Below are 18,198 nucleotides of genomic sequence, written 5' to 3'. Positions count from 1 at the left end.
TACAAGTCTTTTTTATTAGTTGTATAAGCAGATACATAAAAGAACTCTTTGAAACGGTAGCTAAAAAAAGATAACTGGAAATGTTTGCTGATCTCTTTTTTACAAGCCATCTTCATGCCATCCTAATGAGTTCTCCGTGGCAATAGGATTAGAGATCTTTAACTTGGTGTTCTTCTCACTCCCATTGCCTGCCCGAATTCCAGATCCCGACCTTGAGAAATTAGACCTCTCAGAGCCATAGTGTACGTCATCCATCCATTGGAGTACATACTCGCTATTTCGTTTGCCCTTCTCGACAGCTAATGATTCATTCGAACTCAGTGAGGAGTCATCAGGGAACTGAATTACATTACTCCTTTGTCTTTTCTTATACTTATCAATCAAGTATTTGATAGAGTATCCCATCAAAAAGAAATACATGATTGCACCAGCGACAACGCCGACTACAAGGCCAATGATTTTTTTCTTGTTTAATGGTTTTGATTCAGAATTTGAGTTTGTGCTTGAACCAGACTTTGACTTCGAGGAAAACTCTAGTGTACCAATATTGTCACTATCAGCATCTGTGGACCCGGAGGATCCTTGCTTAGAAGACGTGGAAGAGGAATTGGACCCGGAAGCGTTATCAGAACCATCAGAAGAACCGTCTACAGTTTGTGTCGCATTTTTGACGAGGCCGGTGATTGGAATGGATGGATCAATCATATCGGCAAGTGTCTTAAGAGATTCACTGACTTCCGTGTAAAGTATGCTACTTGTATCTTTGACCAGTTGGGAGAGGTTTGTAATTTCCGCTGTGGGAAAGTACACTTCTGCGACTGTCACATAGTAGGATATGGAACTATCCTGTAATGGTACTAGCTGTAGCACAGATATGTTGGAGAAGATATTTCCGTAAGGTTGATTTAGTAAGTTTGGTAAAAACGATATAATTTGCGCAGATGACTTAGGTTGAGTAACAACGAACTCGTAGTGTAAAGGTTTTTTGAATCCAATTGTGATAAGTGTGTATCCTTCTGCGACTGTAACGTCACCTGGTGCCATAATTACCTGTGGCATATATTTCGTAGCGGAAGGAGAAAGCGTACTCACGGTATTAGAAGCAGTTTCAACAGCAGCAGTTTCAGTCAGTAATCTTGTTGGAATCCACCAATCGCTATCAGTGGTTTCGCTAGTAGAGTTCACAGAGGAAGAAATTGATGAAGGTAGAGCACTGGTCATTGGACCTACTAAAGTAGTGGTGGACTGTGTAGGTACAGGATTGGATGTGCTAACTGGTGCAACACTGCCCTCCATAATGATAGTCGACGTTGAAGCGGTAGCGGCTGGTGTTGAGGCTGAACTTAATAAAGATGGTTGCCCTACGCTGGCTGTCGTGGTTTCTGTAACGCTCGGAACATCATTTACTTGGGTGGAAGATTGCATTTCTGGTACCGACGTTGTAGCTGTAAAACTTGGTGCCATCATCTCGGACACAGTTGAAGTTGGAATGTAAGATGGCTGGTTTCCCTCTATGATTGTAGTAGAAGGTTGCAGTGGAGCGGCAGGTGATGAAACAGTCTCTACAGAAGTTGGAGTATACGTAGGCTCAATTAGTTGAGCGGTGGTACTATCCTCTGTTGTTGATGTTACGACTGGGGACACTAACGGCTGCAAGGTGCTTGGTTCTGGCACCGTATCCGTAACTGCGGTCGTGGATGCTTCAGTTGCAGACTCGAAAGTGGAAAAAGCAGTAGATGTTGTTGCAGGTTCAACAGGTCCGGTGGAGGTCCCCTCAGTTAGCGCAGGAGCCACCGGTGTTGCTGTTGGAGCTTCGCTTGTCAAAGAGGGAAAGTTTACAGTCCCAGTAGGCTCAGTTGTTCTCATCGTTGTACTTGGTTCCACAGGTGCCGTATAAGGTGTCGCGGTTGTTGTAGGTTCAATAGATACAGCAGAAGGTGTTGTAGTGGTCGTGGGTTCGATTGGAACTGCTGTGGGTGTTGTCGTTGTCGCAGGCTCGACGGGTACCTCCGAAGATGTTGCTGTTGTCGCAGGCTCGACGGATACCTCCGAAGATGTTGCTGTTGTCGCAGGCTCGACGGGTACCTCCGAAGATGTTGCTGTTGTCGCAGGTTCCACGGGTATTGTTGAAGGTGCAGTAGTGGTAGTAGGATCAACAGGTGCTATCAGGGACGTCGTTGTTGTAGGGGAGTCGATGGGGGCGGAAGAAGCAATTGTTGTTATAGGAGCAATAGGTGCTGTAGCTGTCACTGAGGTAGCAGTTGCTTTGGAAGTATTGTCACTTGGAGCGGTATCAACAGTTCCGCGTGTGGTGGAAGCAGGTAAAATCGTTTCGGTAATTTGGGTTTCCCAAGGAGTAGACGTTGCTACTAGTGGAGTCGTAGTAGGTAACAGTTGCGTACTTTGCTCAAAATGAGACGTCTCATCATGAGCCGTGTCCGTTGTGTGTATTGTATCTGTTTGTTGGGATGGTGTAGTATCAGTCGTGGTTGGAGTAGGCGAAACAGCAGTTGAAGGAGTAGTCTGTGCCGTAGTGGTATCAACGCTGGGAGCTATGGGAACTGAATTCTGTGAACCGTTCTGATTTTCTGATGCTGAACTCCATTCATTAGTCGAAGCCGAACCAACTAAGGTCGTGGTTGTGGAACTAGAATGGGTATCGTAATGCTCAGTAGGTTGTGGTGTATTATTATTGATAAGGTCATTGGAATTTATAATTGTGACATGACTAGGTGTAGCAGACGTTTTTTGATGTTCAGTCGCGGAAGCATGAAATTGGTCAAATGAGTCTGTAATCATGGTTTTTTCAGCAACCGTCGTAGTATGGCTTGTTCCATAGAGAGCAGTGGGGACTGAAGATATGTCATGCTGCGTGTATGGGTGAGTGGTGGTTGAATCAAAAATTTGGTCTTCTACCAGAGTATTCTTGGTGTGTTGATGGTTTGTAGTACCATAATGTTGTATATCAGAATTGATTGCATTTTGGTTGGTTCCGTTAATGAAGTTTTCAGCGGAGACAAGCACAGATGATGTCAACAGTAGTAAAGAGCCTATCGACACTGTTTTCAAAGTTGGCAACCTCATCAGGAAGCTAGTTTTTCAACTGGGATAAAAAAAATGTGAAGTGCCAAAGTGAACGATTGAAACAACGGATACCTTCTTTACAATGAGTGGACAGGTTATTTTTTGGTGGATTTGATAATCCTCCGGCAAAAGCAGACAAAAAAAAAGAATGATGTATGGCAAGTTGATCCAGTTGTTGTTTGAGGATCGGGGCAAGCACAAGACACAGAACTAGAAATAGCTAGAATTGATCAGCTGTAATATATAGCAACGAGAAACACGGGCAAAAATAAATAATCGGAGCCCTCCAAGGGACCCAAATCAACAGATACAATTGGAATCACTTAAAAGCGGATCAAAGGTCTGGCCTCCATCTCCAGGCGTCCCAGTCAATAAAATATTCCCTCTATTGGGACGTGACTGTGAGTGTGTTTTTTCTATCTTGCTTCTTTAGGAATAGAACTCAACAGGGTATTGGGCTCCCTTCCTGTCCGCCGCTGTCGTGCCTCACGTTCGAACGTATATGTGTACGCACCTTTTCGCCAAATGATACCAAACGATGACGAAAGTCTAGAATACTCGAGCATTTGGCGTTTCAGCTTCGTGCACTTCCTACGCAGCTTTCACTGGGGAAGAAATTACGTTTTGGAAAGGCGTATTGTTTAATTTGATGCTGTTGTTTTATTACTTGATTAGGAATACATTTTGGTTCGAGCTTTCTCGATCTATTTCTAGCGCTTTAACGACGACGCGGACGCGGCTTATGAGCGAGCAGCTCTCTTCTGAGTGAAGCTTGTTGGCAGTCTAAACTGTGTTCGATGTAGTGCTACTTGAATGAGGTCATCTTGTACCTGTATAATATGAGGATGCAAGACCCATTCCCTTCCCTTACTGCGCAATTGAGCGAAACTCACGGAGGAAAGTCATCTGCCCACGAGACTGTAAACTCCCCTGCCCGAACATGCTCAGTCGTGAACGGGTACCCCGCATCGCGCTCTCTGCGTGCCTTGGGCATTTCGCGCTTTACTCAAAATAGCATTTTTTTGGTCATTTTGGGACTTTGGAACTTTTATTCGGACCCCCGTTTGCACGTTTCATCCGGCTGAGAATGTGTAGCTTGCATTGTGAAAACCCCATTCTCAGCTACATGAAACACTCAATGCACTCTTGCAGCTTTGTCTTCTGTAACAGAATCAAGTCGACTTGTGTGTGCCGGTTTCCTTAACTAGCAAAACCGCTGGCCACGCCGTCTAAGTGTTCCGGTAGCCGCTCAAAGTGTTTGGTTTTGGCTGGTGTCCAATGCCAACGTGGGTCCCCTAACCTATGTACTTGTCACTCGGGCCACCACCCTCAAGCAGTGTCAATATGGAGTTCCCTGATCTGTGACTCTTACCCTGACTCGTCTCAGTCTTTGACGGCCTGCAGCGCACGGCGCACACTTTTCAAAACAGACTACTAAGAAAGCAAAGAAAGAAGCTTGCTTATGAAAAATTATACATTAATTTGCGATGACTTTTACATATTCAGAAAAACTTTAGCTCCGTTGATACTGATAGAAGGCGTCTTGCACAGCTATGCTTACCAATTTACCTGAAATACTGTTTAGAGAACAGCAAGTCGCTACCCTTTCTGCATATATTGACAGCAACCCAGTTCTAACACCGTATAATGTCTTTCTTCAAGGTTATGAAGGTACGGGCAAAACGTACACCATAAATCGGCTGCTAGAGGGGAATGAGGAGATATTGTATACAACGGTCTACCCTGCGGAATCCGTCACTCTGAAACTGCTTATCCAAGCAATCGCAAGAGCTACAAAATTCACTTTAATCGACAGATACCCTGATCATTTCAAAAAGGAGGACAGGGAAAGCGAGCAACTGGATCCCCTCATGGTGGAGGAACCATATAACCTACTCTCCTTCTTTCAGCTGCTCTTCTCCAAAGTACCAGAAGTGGAGACATTCTTACTCGTAATGGACGGGCTCGATTCACTGCAAGACGTTGACTACACCCTTTTATTGAAGCTGCTGAAACTACACGAGTTGGTCGATTGCATACACTTGAAGACAATCTACTGTATACGAGAATCAGAATACATTGCCCGTTACGCGTCTTTTATGATCCCCACCGTGGTGTTCCCCAGGTATAACGCCGATCAATTGTTACAAGTTCTAATTTCATCGCGGTTTGAAGATCTAGCGATGGATTTGGAGACAGTGGGTGTCGATGCTCAGGCTGTGATTGTGGTGAATTTCATCAAGCAGATTGTGCAAGTGTTCCACTTGTACACTGGTAACAACCTATGCGCACTGAATGACCTGATTGACTTGAAATGGGACCAGTATCGCCAGCACATCGATGAGAAAACTGCTTATGACCCTGTCGCACTGTACAAGTCATCAATCCATCTGTTTAAAGCCACCAACGATACATTAACCTCTGAAGATGCACAGATTGACGAAGAAGGTGGCCGCGATGAGCAGACATATGAACTTTCTACGATATCGAAGTACCTTCTAATCGCAGCATATTTCTGCTCGTACATAGAGCCCAGATACGATGCAAGTTTGTTCACAAAGAGGAGTCATTTGAAGTCGGGAAGATCATCTTATGGTAGGAGAAAGAAGAGGAGCACAAACCCAAGAAATTTACAACCTAACCTTTTCTTCATCGACCGGCTGCTCGCTGTGTGGCAAGCGATATACCCTGTCGATTCCACGCACCAGGCCGGGTCTCTAGCATCATTACTTCAAGAGAAGTTGCCTAGGGCAAATGTCGAAGTATTTCAAAATTTAGCCGAACTAAGGGCCTTGAAACTAGTGTCGACGGCAACGAATAGAATCACAGATCCATTAAACAACAAAGCGAAATGGAAAGTTAATGTAGCGTGGGAAATTATCAAGGAGGTGGCACAGTCGGTTCAATTCGACATAGGTTCATATTTTAGTGGGGTTGACGATGCGTGATCGATATAAATATATATATATGCATTCTAAAATGCAATGGAAAGTGAAGGGAAAAACTACATTGATATATAACAGTAAAACCAGTAACAGACATTTACAATCATAAACGGTGCCTGGATCACGAACTCATGATTTCGTCCAGCGTCACTTCGCGATCGACAATCTTGGCCTCTTTCCAAAATTTGCTGAGATGTCTCGACCCACTATCACATGCAATGATCACGATGCGCGACCCTGCGGGCAGCCTTTTCGCCAACTTGACAGCCGCTACTGCATTTATGGCAGTGCTGCTTCCTGCAAAAAAGCCATCGTGTATGGACAGGTATTTAGCCATTCCTACAGCTTGCTTATCCGTGACCCTAATAGACTCATCGATGTATTTTTCTCCGTGTTTAAAATTGCGAGTGATTCGGTTCAAGCCAATACCCTCGACGATTGTGTCAACTTGGTGTCTTCTCCTGGTGCCCTCCTTCTCTACCTCATCGTACATCACACCGTAGTTGATCCTGTTATAGAAACCAGAGCCCTGTGGGTCGGCAAGAACAACGTAAGGGTGTGACACTTCCTTCAAGTATTTTGATACACCAGTTATTGTACCACCTGTCCCACATCCAGCAATAAATCCATCGATGTTATGGTCCATCTGGTCCCATATTTCGGGACCCGTTGTTTCGTAATGTACTCTCCAGTTGGCTTCATTTTCAAACTGATCAGCGAAAACACCTTTTGCCGCACCAGATTCGTTGAGCTCATCGCATGCCTTCTTTGCTGCATTGACGTATTGGTCAGGGTCCACAATGGAAGCAGGCTTGACCGGGTTTACTACTGCCCCAAGAGACTCTAATAGTGCCAGTTTTTCCAGCGAGGTGTCGTCTGGTAGGGAAATATGTGCCCTATACCCCAATGCATTACAGATCATGGCAATGCTAATACCAGTCGATCCACTCGTCCCCTCGAAGACCCACCCTTCTGGCTTCTCCCCTCTTACCAGCAAACCTTTCTTTTCCGCAGTCTTAATAATATTGAGCGCAACTCGGTCCTTCGCACTCCCAGCAGGGTTGGTCAACTCCAACTTTGCAAAGATGTCACACCCAGTCTCCGCACTCAACGACCTGAGTTTAACTATCTGGGTTTTGCCAATAAGCTCTTCAATACCGTCCTTCACAGAAGGTAGTTCTCTTAACACCGGGTCACCATACGTTCGGTATAGCTTATAAGCGGTGTACAAAGCAGTAGCAAGAGAAGCAAATGTTAGCGTATTTGAAACAATCCCTTTCACCTCCGGCATGGTATGTAATCACTTGATTGATTGCTTTGAGGATGAAGTAAGGGCATCTCACTTTTTAGGAAAGTACTTGATAGTCCTCTTTTTTTTTCACTCTTGTCTGTTTCCTAATTATCTCCTGTTACATAATGTGAAGAAAAAACGTCATACATAATTAAGGGCATGAAGGGTTCATCTACAGTTCAGTTTAAAGTAGTTTCCTAAACACAAATTTGTCACGCGTGCAACGCTGGTGTATGTTAAAAGTGTAACGATCGAAGCGTGTCCGTTTCCTTTTGAAGTTGACAGCGAGCTGGTGGAGCGGTCCGGCGTGGCAGACAGGTTCAACCCCGATATTGTATTAGTCATCCTACAACCTAAAGTAATACGATTATTCTTCCCCGGTAGAAATTGCATCTCTGATAGTTCTAGTTGAGGACAATCAGACGCTAGCTCCGCAAGGACCTCCCGGTCCAGCATTATAGGCTCTCCTCCTTTCAGGCGTTTCGGTCAACGGCTTCTTCAATTAATTCTTTTTTCCAGCGAAGCCGATACCGGGCCGGTATTTTCATCCGCAACCGGAGGTACAAGTTATGAGTCGCAGTCCGCCGTCCCATATCATGGCGACCGATGTTCATATTTAAGTGGCCACTATAGTGTACTGGATTAGATGTTATCAAGGTTCTTTTCGTTGGCTTTCCATTTCTAATGCTACGCTCATATTAGGTAACTCAGTATATCTCGAAATAGTGAAAAGATGACTGCTGGTCCTAAAACACTATACGACAAAGTTTTCGAGAACCACGTTGTCCACCGGGATGAAAGCGGTTCCTGTTTATTGTACATTGACAGGCATCTAGTCCATGAAGTCACATCCCCACAAGCGTTTGAGGGTTTGTCGAATGCTGGTAGACCAGTTAGAAGACCTGATTGTACCTTGGCCACGGTTGACCACAACATCCCCACAGAATCCAGAAAGGACTTCAAGTCTCTAGACACTTTCATTAAACAAGCCGATTCTCGTCTACAAGTCAAGACTTTAGAGAAGAATGTCCAAGACTTTGGTGTGCCATACTTCGGTATGACCTCTGACAGACAAGGTATTGTGCACACGATTGGGCCAGAGCAAGGTTTTACGCTACCCGGTACTACCGTTGTTTGCGGTGACTCGCACACCTCAACACACGGTGCCTTTGGTGCTTTGGCTTTTGGTATTGGTACTTCGGAGGTCGAGCATGTCTTGGCTACTCAAACTATTATCCAAAGCAAATCTAAGAACATGCTGATCCAGGTCAATGGGAAATTATCCCCTGGTGTAACCTCCAAAGATTTGATCCTGCACATTATCGGTAAAATTGGTACCGCCGGTGGTACTGGTTCAGTCATGGAATTCGCTGGTGAGGCGATCGAAGCTTTGTCCATGGAAGCTCGTATGTCCATGTGTAACATGTCTATCGAAGCTGGTGCCAGAGCCGGTATGATCAAGCCAGACGAAACCACATTTGAATATGTAAAGGGTAGACCACTAAGCCCTACTGGTGCCGAATGGGAAAAAGCCGTCGCTTACTGGAAGACTTTGAACAGTGATGTCGGCGCCCACTTTGACGAAATTGTCACCATCGAGGCCAAGGATATCATTCCTACAATTACATGGGGTACCTCGCCTCAGGATGCTCTTCCAATCGATGCGTGCACCCCAGATCCCTCCAAGGTTTCTGACCCAATCAGAAAGTCTGGTATGGAGAGAGCGTTACAATATATTGGTTTGGAGCCAAACACTCCACTAGAATCTGTCAAGATCGACAAAGTGTTCATTGGGTCCTGTACAAACGGGCGTATCGAAGATTTGAGGAATGCCGCTGCTGTGGTGAAGGGCTATCACTTGGCGGACAACGTTAAACTGGCACTGGTTGTCCCAGGTTCCGGTCTGGTTAAGAAACAGGCTGAAAGAGAAGGTTTGGACAAAATATTCGAGGCTGCTGGCTTCTCTTGGAGAGAAGCTGGTTGTTCCATGTGTTTAGGTATGAACCCAGATATTTTGGACCCATACGAGCGTTGTGCGTCTACCTCTAACAGAAACTTCGAGGGTCGTCAAGGTGCTCTCTCCAGAACGCACTTGATGTCGCCCGCTATGGCTGCTGCCGCCGGTATCCATGGTCATTTCATTGACATCAGAAAGCACCAGTACAAGAACAGCGACGAAGCAAAGATAACGATTTCTTCAGACGAGCTTCTAGTGCAAAGTGGGTCTGTTGACAATAACCCAGCCGCGAAGGCCCTTTCATCCGCCGGTAAATCTGCCGCAGCTAAACCTACAGCCAAATCTGCATCCGCGCCTTCGTCATCTCCTGCCAAGGGCAATGCCGGTATGGATCCATTCCTAACCCTGGAAGGTATTGCTGCTCCATTGGACAAGGCCAATGTCGACACCGACGCTATCATCCCAAAGCAGTTTTTGAAGACCATCAAAAGGACTGGGTTGAAATCGGGTCTTTTCTACGAGTGGCGTTTCACCAAGGATGCGGAGGGCAAGGACCAACCTACCGATTTCGTTTTGAACGTGGAACCATACACCAGTGCTGAGATCTTGGTTGTTACCGGTGACAATTTTGGTTGTGGTTCGTCCAGAGAGCACGCTCCATGGGCTTTGAAAGATTTCGGAATAAAATCTATCATTGCGCCATCGTTCGGTGATATTTTCTACAACAACTCCTTCAAGAACGGTATCCTTCCTATCAGGGTGAACCAACAGGTGATTTTGGAGAAACTGATTCCAATATCGGATAAAGGTGGGAAACTCGTTGTCGACTTGCCCAACCAGCAGATCAGAGACCATGAGGGCAATGTCCTTGTCGAACACTTCGACGTGGAGCCCTTCAGAAAGCACTGTCTTGTCAACGGGTTGGACGATATCGGTATCACCATGCAAAAGGAACAGTTCATCAAGGAATACGAGACTTTGAGAAGAGACGCGTACTCCTTCTTTGAAGGTGGTTCTGCGCTACTAAAGTTCGATACCGTGCCAGTTCAGAAACCTGTCTCCACTGCAGATGTAATGCACCAAGATTGGTAATCTATCCTGTCAAACTGTGACGCTATCAGGACTCACTTGCCGGGAAGCGACATCACTATATTTATTATTTATTTATTGTTTTAGCAGCGAATCTACACGTTACTTAGACGCCATTTTACCGCGATTCTCCCCTAGCGGTTCTCATTTCCTTAACGTCAGCATCCAGTTGTCTTTTCAAAGTGGGCATGAACCCCAATAGGAAAAACAACTCGAACAGAATAAAGTACGGTGCCGTCACCAAACTTTGAACGAGGTTGTCCAGCACCGCCGGTCTTTTCTTCTCAAATGCACCGTGTCCAATAAATTGCATGATCCACCCGAGGGAGAACAGGACCCAATCCCGCCCACCAGATAGGTCCACCCACCGGTTGTCGATTGATGCGTTGAATAGCGCCAAAATGGCAGCCGCTACCAACCCGGAGGGCAAGTACAAGAGTATATAGAAAGCTGAGAACAACAGACTCACCAGATGTGAGAGTGACCAGCCACCGGGTAGGGGGACACCGTGCAGGATGGAAAGACTGCTGAACAGAATGGTCGGAACAAACACAGAGTGGATAAGCACGTTGGTTGTGTTGTAGTGGTAGTACTTATAAAACCTCAGCTGGCTTCTCAGATTCAGCAGCGAATGATCCATGGCAACGGGTCTCGATCCGGATGACTTCGACATTGTCATTTACCTGTTTGCACTCTGCAGTTTTGCAACCTGCAACCTGAAAACCCTCTTTCCCCTTATATACAGTTCTGCGTTATATGACGGTTTTTCCTGCAACCCCCATAGAAGGAAATAATCAGAGCTCCCGGAGTTTACAGGTGTTTGCCCTTCTAGGTCCTCGCCAACAGGTGATACACTGCAGAGAAGCGTGACACTGGGGGGGACACTGCCGCACTGGTGTTACACACTCATCCTGCGTCTGTCCCTCTTTTAATGCCTGACGATGTCAGTTTCAATGTTTTTTGACTTCCCCTTCTCAGGTGTTCGGGGAACAACACAAGGCAGAATCATTCCCTCCCCGGCCGTCTGCTGCTTGCTACTGGATCACGCAAGTAACCACCTCTTCTACGGTCCCGTAGTCATCGCACAACTTAAGCGGTGCGGTCAGTGCACGATGCCGGGTAAACCAGGGAAGCTTCCACTAATACTGGAAAAACTGACGAAATAAAGAGAAGGCGACTGAGTGAAGCCGGTGTTTTGCCACTTGGCAGTGTTCGTGGTGATCGCAGGCTCTCTCGCTCCACACCAATTAACCAACTAACTACCACAGAATTATGTCAGGTGCTGCTGCGGCTTCCGCTGCTGGTTACGACAGGCATATAACGATTTTCTCGCCCGAGGGTCGACTTTTCCAAGTGGAGTACGCGTTCAAAGCCACGAACCAGACGAATGTGAACTCAATGGCGATACGCGGGGAGACGTGCAGCGTGATAGTAAATCAGAAGAAAGTGCCAGACAAGTTGCTCGACCCATCCACTGTGTCGTACATTTTCCCGATCTCCAAGACCATCGGTATGGTGGCCAACGGGCCGATCCCTGACGCTAGGAACGCCGCGTTGAGAGCCAAGGCTGAGGCAGCGGAGTACCGGTACAAATACGGGTACGATATGCCCTGTGACGTGCTGGCGAAGAGAATGGCGAACCTGTCGCAGATCTACACGCAGCGGGCGTACATGAGACCCCTGGGTGTCATACTGACGTTTGTCTCCGTGGACGAGGAGTTGGGGCCATCCATCTACAAGAGTGACCCTGCAGGGTACTACGTTGGGTATAAGGCCACGGCCACGGGACCCAAGCAGCAGGAGATCACTACCAATTTGGAGAACTATTTCAAGAAGAGCAAAACGGACACGTTGAAGGAGGACGCTTGGGAGAAAGTGGTCGAGTTTGCCATCACGCATCTGATTGACTCGCTCGGGACCGAATTCACCAAAAGGGACCTGGAGGTCGGTGTTGCCTTGGAGGGGAAATTCTTCACTTTGACTGCTGACCAAATAGAGGAAAGGTTGGTAGCGATTGCCGAACAGGATTGATTTATCAAACGAGGAGAAAAAATACACAATCCCACAAGCACTTAACTAACATATACATATGCGAAGATATACAAATGTACGTAGTAATAGCATTAGTAGTAGCAGTATCGATCATAACACATAAGGGATGAATAAATATGGACAGTGGGTCAGGTATGTGTCCCAGTCCTTACCGTACTTTCTTCTGCACTTGGTTTGGTCCCTAATCGCTCTGTGGACTAGTACTACGAAGAAGAAGATGGGGAAAAACCAGGGGAACGGCGAGTTGAAGCCGCAAGAAAGCGCCCAGATCAACGATTGGGTCCAGTCCGCGGTGTAGTGGATCTTTCTCGCCCATGTGTACCACCCGTCGATCAGCAGGTACGAGCCCGTGGAGGTGACCATGTACTTTGGGTTCTCCAAGATCTGGTATGGTAGGAAGGGGAAAGTCTTCCTGACGGTCTTGTCCCCAGCGATTCTCTTTCTAAAGAAGTTTTTCTGCGCGTTCGCCGTGTCGAAGAAGTAGTACGCTATCAACAGGATCACGTACAGCGAGACGTTGTACCTGGTGGACCATTGATACTCGGAAGGGTGGTGGTAGTACAGGTACAAGGTGCAATGGCAGTACGTGTATGGGACACCTGCGATGTTCCAGAAGATCAACATGAACCCGAATTTTTCGTAGGCCATGTCCCAAGTGGGGACAATCAGCTCCTCACCCTTTGCACATGCGTTGGCGTAAAGCCAGTGGGCAAGCATGACGACACCGAGCTGTGGGGTCACGTACCCGTAAGTCTCATACTGCTTCAGACATGCCCCCAACGTGATGAAGTACAAAGTGAACCAAGGCAATCTAACTTCGAAGAACATCTTCAAGTCCAGGATCCCCCACCTTGGGTTCAAAGGTGCACCCATGAACATATCGTACAGGTGGTTCCCTGTCATTCTGTGGTAGTCGCCAGAGACGAACAGGGTCCACAGGTACAGGACAATGGAGAAGGTGAACCCGGAGACGATGGCGCAGGTCATAATCTGGCCGAAGATCTCAAGGATGGTGTACAGTTTGAAGATACCGGTGACGTGCAGCGTCAGGACGAGCGCCGTTGTAGTGTACAGCGACCACATGGCGTTACAGTAGTAAGGCAACTGTTTGTTCTTCAAGTGGGTTAGTGGTTGACCCTTTGTCCAGATGCCCGGCAAAGTGTAGTAGAACACGATTTGGATTGCCCAAAAGGACAAGAAGATGGTCCACGCGTACCTATGGGGCACAGCGTAGTTGACGAAGTACTTCCCGTACAGATCGGAGACGACGAAGTCGTACCAAGTCTGGCCCTTTGCTGGCAGGGCAATGGCGCCGTTGTAGAACTCGGCACAGATCCACATGTAGTACATTAGCAGCGGGAATCCGACGAGCATCCCGATGACCCCGGGAGTCCCACCGAATTCGTACTCGATTTCATCGGGCTTCAGATACTTGCCCTGGGGTAAGAATGGTTTCTTGACCTGCTCTTTGGGCGGCATTTCTCTCAGGCTTTTGTGGAAACCAGGACTAGGCAAGAATCAAGTTCTCGAATTGAAACAAGACAAGACTTTGAAGATTATTTCATCAACGCCTTTTGTTTTGTTTTGTTTTTTTATACATGTACATAATCCGACAACGTTTATATTGCTGTTGTCGTCGCGGGTAATTCGTTTTTCTACCTCATGGACACAGTGAGAAACCGCGCACGACCAAGAGCACCGCTGGGTGCACACACCGCTGGCAACAACGACATACGCTTGGGGTGGGGGGGCGGGGGGGGTGAGCAATTGAAAAGGGTATAAAACGTATCGTGTCAGCGCAATTGAGACCATGTAACGCATGCAGAGCCCTCCTATCCACACTCGTACAGAACGCTGGAGCACTCTCTCTCCCTCCGCCCCGCCTTACGTAGGCGTCGTAAATGCCCTGCCTGCTACAAACAATCGGCTATTGTTTTCCTCGAGGTCGTTTTTCTCGACGGCATTTTTCGCGCACGTGACGGCTGTGGGTGTCTGGGCGGGGTTAGGGCTTTGGAGTGTGGGCCGTTAGGGCTTGGAGCGGCCGTTCCGCTTCCGTGGAACTGTGGCGAGCTGCGTTCCGCGGCCGCTCCGCCGCTGAGGCACGTGACCGTGCGCAGATCCGGTGCGTCTGCGTTTGTGCGCTCACATCCACACACGTACACGTACATACTCGCCCGCCGCTTATTCAGCAGTGCAATCTCGCAGTACGGAGAATCTCGGGGTACACAGCGCCTCTTTCCTTTGTTTCTCTTGGTTGGGCCCTGAGTGTGCTGTGCTGTTACCAGGGGGCACTGCCAGGTATGAACTCGCCTCATCGGTGGCAAATTTCGTGTCATCAGTGCCCATATCTCTCTCCACCGATGTGCCTCTTCTGTAGTTCGTGGGTATATTAGTTTTCCTTCCTTTTTTTTTCTTTCTTTACTATAGTGTATTTTTCACTGATATTTCGCTTTATTACCGTCATTCCAGGTCTCTTCTCTGCTTTGGCAAACGCTCCGGGGCAACTGTGCTTGCTTTATTAGAGATACCGTATCTATATATATATAAAGTCAGGATAATATAGTTCAAAATGACTGCTGGAGCTGGTGTGAACAACTCAACAGGGCAGCTCGATATGCATGTGCAAACCGCAGGTAAGATTAACAAACCGCGGAATAAAGTACGCAGAGCGTGCAACAACTGCAGAAAGAGGAAGATCAAGTGTACAGGGCTACATCCCTGTGCGTCATGCGAGGCTTATGGATGCCCCTGTATCTTCAGCCCAAGGGGGAAGGGCGGTAACATCGTGGAGATGGCAGCTAGCAATAATACTAATAATTGTAGCAGCAGCAGCAGTAATAGCAGTAGTAGCAGTGGCAGCGGGGCAAATGGACATCCGGAAGTGCTACCGACACCGTGCTCCGATTCAGCGGTAAGCCACACGTCTGATCACGTTGAGTCGCTCCCCAACATAACAGCGACAAATGACTACAGCACGAACAAGAACGGTGTCTACGAGGATAATTCAGAACTGGAAACGGAGTTGCTAGAGTTGGAGGCAGCGCTGAAACAGCTAGAGTCGATACGAAACCCTTCGGACAATATACTAACGGCTATTGAAAGTATTCAAGCGCAGATCGATGAGGTCTCGCTGAACTGGCAACCCAAGATTAACGGGGACTTGTTTAAACAGATCAACCAGAACGCCAGTGTGCCCTCGGAGCAACACGCCTCTATCGAGTCCCTCATGTTGAAAAACAAATACACAGACGTCGTGGCTCTCACAAAGTACGCCATTTGGTCCAATAATAACCCACCGGCAAATACAAATTGTACAACGAGTACTACCGCATCGGGCAAGAATAAGACACAGTACCCTCTCATAGACGAGTTTTTCGGTCTGTACTCAGCATTCGAAGCATTCTCGTTCCATGGGATTGGGTTCTGCTGTAAGGCGTTCCTGAATCAGGACAAATCAAACGTGGGGATCACAAAGGATATCAAGGAAAGCTTGTACATCACGCTGAGATTCTTCGACATGTGCTTCGCCCACTTCAAGGGGAATATCGTATGCATAGCGAACCCGCTAGAAAGCTACCTCCACGGTAAAAGGATACCGATGCCGACAACACCTTCAGCTACCACTACACCAACCACCGAATCTCCGGGGAGCCACACAAGTGGGAAGATCAACCAGAACACGAACACAAAACTGATGGCGTCCGTGTTGATCAAAATGCTGCCGCAACCATTTGTACAATCCTGTACGGGGAAGGGCAACAAAGATCTGCTGGATATAATGTACGACGACTCAGCAATGTTCACCGTGCTGTTACAAATGTACGAGTCCCTGAAGAGAGCCACCGAACTATTCATGATGGACGTCACGGACGAATCGGTAACTGTGGAGATCACAAACGGGCATGTCCATAAATTGCTAAACTTACTCGACACAGAGCAACTCCTGATGGCATTGACGTACTCATATTATAACTCAACAATCAACCACTACTTCAACCCAGAGACGTCACTACAGTACATGGACTTGCTGCTGTCTCTCATGGCGAACCAAAGGTGGGCACATGATAAGTTCGGTTTCGGGAAGGTGCTCTCAGTGGCCGTGCAAAGGGCAGTGATGATGGGGTTGTCCCGCTGGGAGTATTACGTTGGGATAGACGAGTCGCTCGCGGAAAAGAAAAGGTCCAAGTGGTGGCAATTGTACTGTTACGAGAAGGACAAATGCATAAACAGCGGGCTACCCTCATCCATCAACGACGCACTGATGACGTGTATGTTGCCCAAGTGTTTCAGGAAAGTAGGTTTCGTCGATAACAAGGACTTTCTCAACAGAGTCTGCACACTGACGGATCGCACGTGCTTCGACAAACTGTCACTGTCAGATTTAATATTTTACGGGGACTGTGCCCTGGCGCAAATATACTCCGGGTTCGAAAGGAAGGTTCTGTTTAGGGAGGAGTTCACTTCGATAAGAAACGCTGCTCTTCCACCGGCAATCAAGAAACGTAGATTCGCGCATGTCGTGTCTCAATTCAATGAGACGAACAGAAAGTTTGAAGCCGTACAGCACCATCTATCGAAGCTATTCGAGGTGGCAAGGGACCCCAAGAAATTCCAAAACTTTCTCTCCAGGGACGATATAGTTAGGTCACTCAAATTCTGCCTGCAATACGAGTATTTCCTCTCCATATTCCTGAGCACAGCTTCGAACATCAGCTCACGGTTTTCCACTTTCACCTATGACACACAAGACGTATCGGACTTGGTGAAGAAGAACCTGCCCGCGATCCACGCTTCGTGGAGAAGGATGACAAACACGTTGCTGTCCTTTGGTGATGCTTATAGTATGTCCAAGGGGTTTTTCCGCTACTGTGCAGTAAGTGTCGTGGTAACGAGCAATATTGGGTGTTTGATGGAAACACTAACTGCGGAGGATGTGACGATTATTCTGAAAGTGTTCAAAAAGATGAGCAAATACAGCATTCTGACCAACAACGAGCAATTTAACCAAGTTTCTGAAAGCTCTTTGTTCAAAGAATATACAAGGCACATGTCGTTCATCGCCATGATGTCCAGAATATTCATTTTGAAATATACAAAGAGGTTCAACATGACGGTCGAGGAATTCACTGGACAATTACAGGTAAAGGAGCCGCAGCTGATTGCGTGCACAAGAGATATCCTGGATACGAAGTCACAGGTCTACAAGTATCTTTTGACGCCGGTGCAGCAATCAGGGTTCCACATTAGCGTCAGGAAGCTCCTCAAGGACCTTGGTGTCGTTGGACAGCAATGTGAAGAAAATGAGAAGGGTACGCCGATGGCAAAGATGATGGACGGTTGCGGGATGAAAAATGAAGGCAGTGTCCTATCTCGTTCCAATTCCGTTTTTAGCACATTACGGCGTAACAGCCCTGAAAGGGTGCCTCATATGGGACAGTCGGTAAATCATCCATTCACTCCTAACTCAAATTCTGCAAGCAATGTCTCTGTGACCAGCAGAAACCCAAATATGGGGCCCCCTCCTGATTTTATGGATCTCAATGGCCCAGACATGGAATTTCCAGCTTATAATTTAGGGACGTTGGATGAATTTGTTAAAAATAGCGACTTAAACGACCTCTACGAGGCGCTATGGAGTAACTTGTACCCTGATCAACCTTAGTGGGATGCGCATATATACATGTATATATAATGTTTGTGTGTGTTTGTTGATGCTTGTAGATAGAAAGAAGCATTAAGAAGGTAATTAATGAAAATATGATACATTATGTTTCTGCTAT

At 47.0% G+C, this 18,198-nt stretch overlaps 8 protein-coding genes across 8 annotated transcripts; 4 read left to right on the top strand and 4 right to left on the bottom strand.

The window, feature by feature from the left end:
- Positions 1–99: 99 nt before the first annotated feature.
- MSB2 (Msb2p) lies at positions 100–3,084 on the bottom strand (the record flags this gene model as incomplete). Its single annotated transcript, XM_022607791.1, has 1 exon — positions 100–3,084. One exon carries the CDS (start codon positions 3,082–3,084, stop codon positions 100–102), a length of 2,985 nt encoding a protein of 994 aa, XP_022464351.1.
- A 1,553-nt stretch (positions 3,085–4,637) lies between these two features.
- ORC5 (origin recognition complex subunit 5) lies at positions 4,638–6,032 on the top strand (the record flags this gene model as incomplete). The annotated part of the gene is made up of 1 exon (XM_022607790.1): positions 4,638–6,032. The coding sequence occupies one exon, from the start codon at positions 4,638–4,640 to the stop codon at positions 6,030–6,032; it is 1,395 nt and encodes a 464-aa protein (XP_022464350.1).
- Positions 6,033–6,150: 118 nt separating this feature from the next.
- Positions 6,151–7,320, bottom strand: MCY1 (putative cysteine synthase; the record flags this gene model as incomplete). The annotated part of the gene is made up of 1 exon (XM_022607789.1): positions 6,151–7,320. The coding sequence occupies one exon, from the start codon at positions 7,318–7,320 to the stop codon at positions 6,151–6,153; it is 1,170 nt and encodes a 389-aa protein (XP_022464349.1).
- Positions 7,321–8,053: 733 nt separating this feature from the next.
- LEU1 (3-isopropylmalate dehydratase LEU1) lies at positions 8,054–10,369 on the top strand (the record flags this gene model as incomplete). Its single annotated transcript, XM_022607788.1, has 1 exon — positions 8,054–10,369. The coding sequence occupies one exon, from the start codon at positions 8,054–8,056 to the stop codon at positions 10,367–10,369; it is 2,316 nt and encodes a 771-aa protein (XP_022464348.1).
- A 115-nt stretch (positions 10,370–10,484) lies between these two features.
- MPO1 (2-hydroxy-palmitic acid dioxygenase MPO1) lies at positions 10,485–11,006 on the bottom strand (the record flags this gene model as incomplete). Its single annotated transcript, XM_022607787.1, has 1 exon — positions 10,485–11,006. The coding sequence occupies one exon, from the start codon at positions 11,004–11,006 to the stop codon at positions 10,485–10,487; it is 522 nt and encodes a 173-aa protein (XP_022464347.1).
- A 632-nt stretch (positions 11,007–11,638) lies between these two features.
- SCL1 (proteasome core particle subunit alpha 1) lies at positions 11,639–12,397 on the top strand (the record flags this gene model as incomplete). Its single annotated transcript, XM_022607784.1, has 1 exon — positions 11,639–12,397. The coding sequence occupies one exon, from the start codon at positions 11,639–11,641 to the stop codon at positions 12,395–12,397; it is 759 nt and encodes a 252-aa protein (XP_022464346.1).
- Positions 12,398–12,508: 111 nt separating this feature from the next.
- On the bottom strand, positions 12,509–13,897 carry ERG4 (delta(24(24(1)))-sterol reductase; the record flags this gene model as incomplete). The annotated part of the gene is made up of 1 exon (XM_022607783.1): positions 12,509–13,897. One exon carries the CDS (start codon positions 13,895–13,897, stop codon positions 12,509–12,511), a length of 1,389 nt encoding a protein of 462 aa, XP_022464345.1.
- Positions 13,898–14,987: 1,090 nt separating this feature from the next.
- Positions 14,988–18,080, top strand: PDR1 (drug-responsive transcription factor PDR1; the record flags this gene model as incomplete). The annotated part of the gene is made up of 1 exon (XM_022607782.1): positions 14,988–18,080. One exon carries the CDS (start codon positions 14,988–14,990, stop codon positions 18,078–18,080), a length of 3,093 nt encoding a protein of 1,030 aa, XP_022464344.1.
- Between the last annotated feature and the right edge of the window lie 118 nt (positions 18,081–18,198).

This window comes from Huiozyma naganishii, chromosome 4 (assembly GCF_000348985.1).
Source record: "Huiozyma naganishii CBS 8797 chromosome 4, complete genome".
NCBI lineage: Eukaryota > Fungi > Ascomycota > Saccharomycetes > Saccharomycetales > Saccharomycetaceae > Huiozyma > Huiozyma naganishii.
Note: the sequence above shows the minus strand (reverse complement) of the source record. Positions and strands in the feature narration are given on the sequence as shown.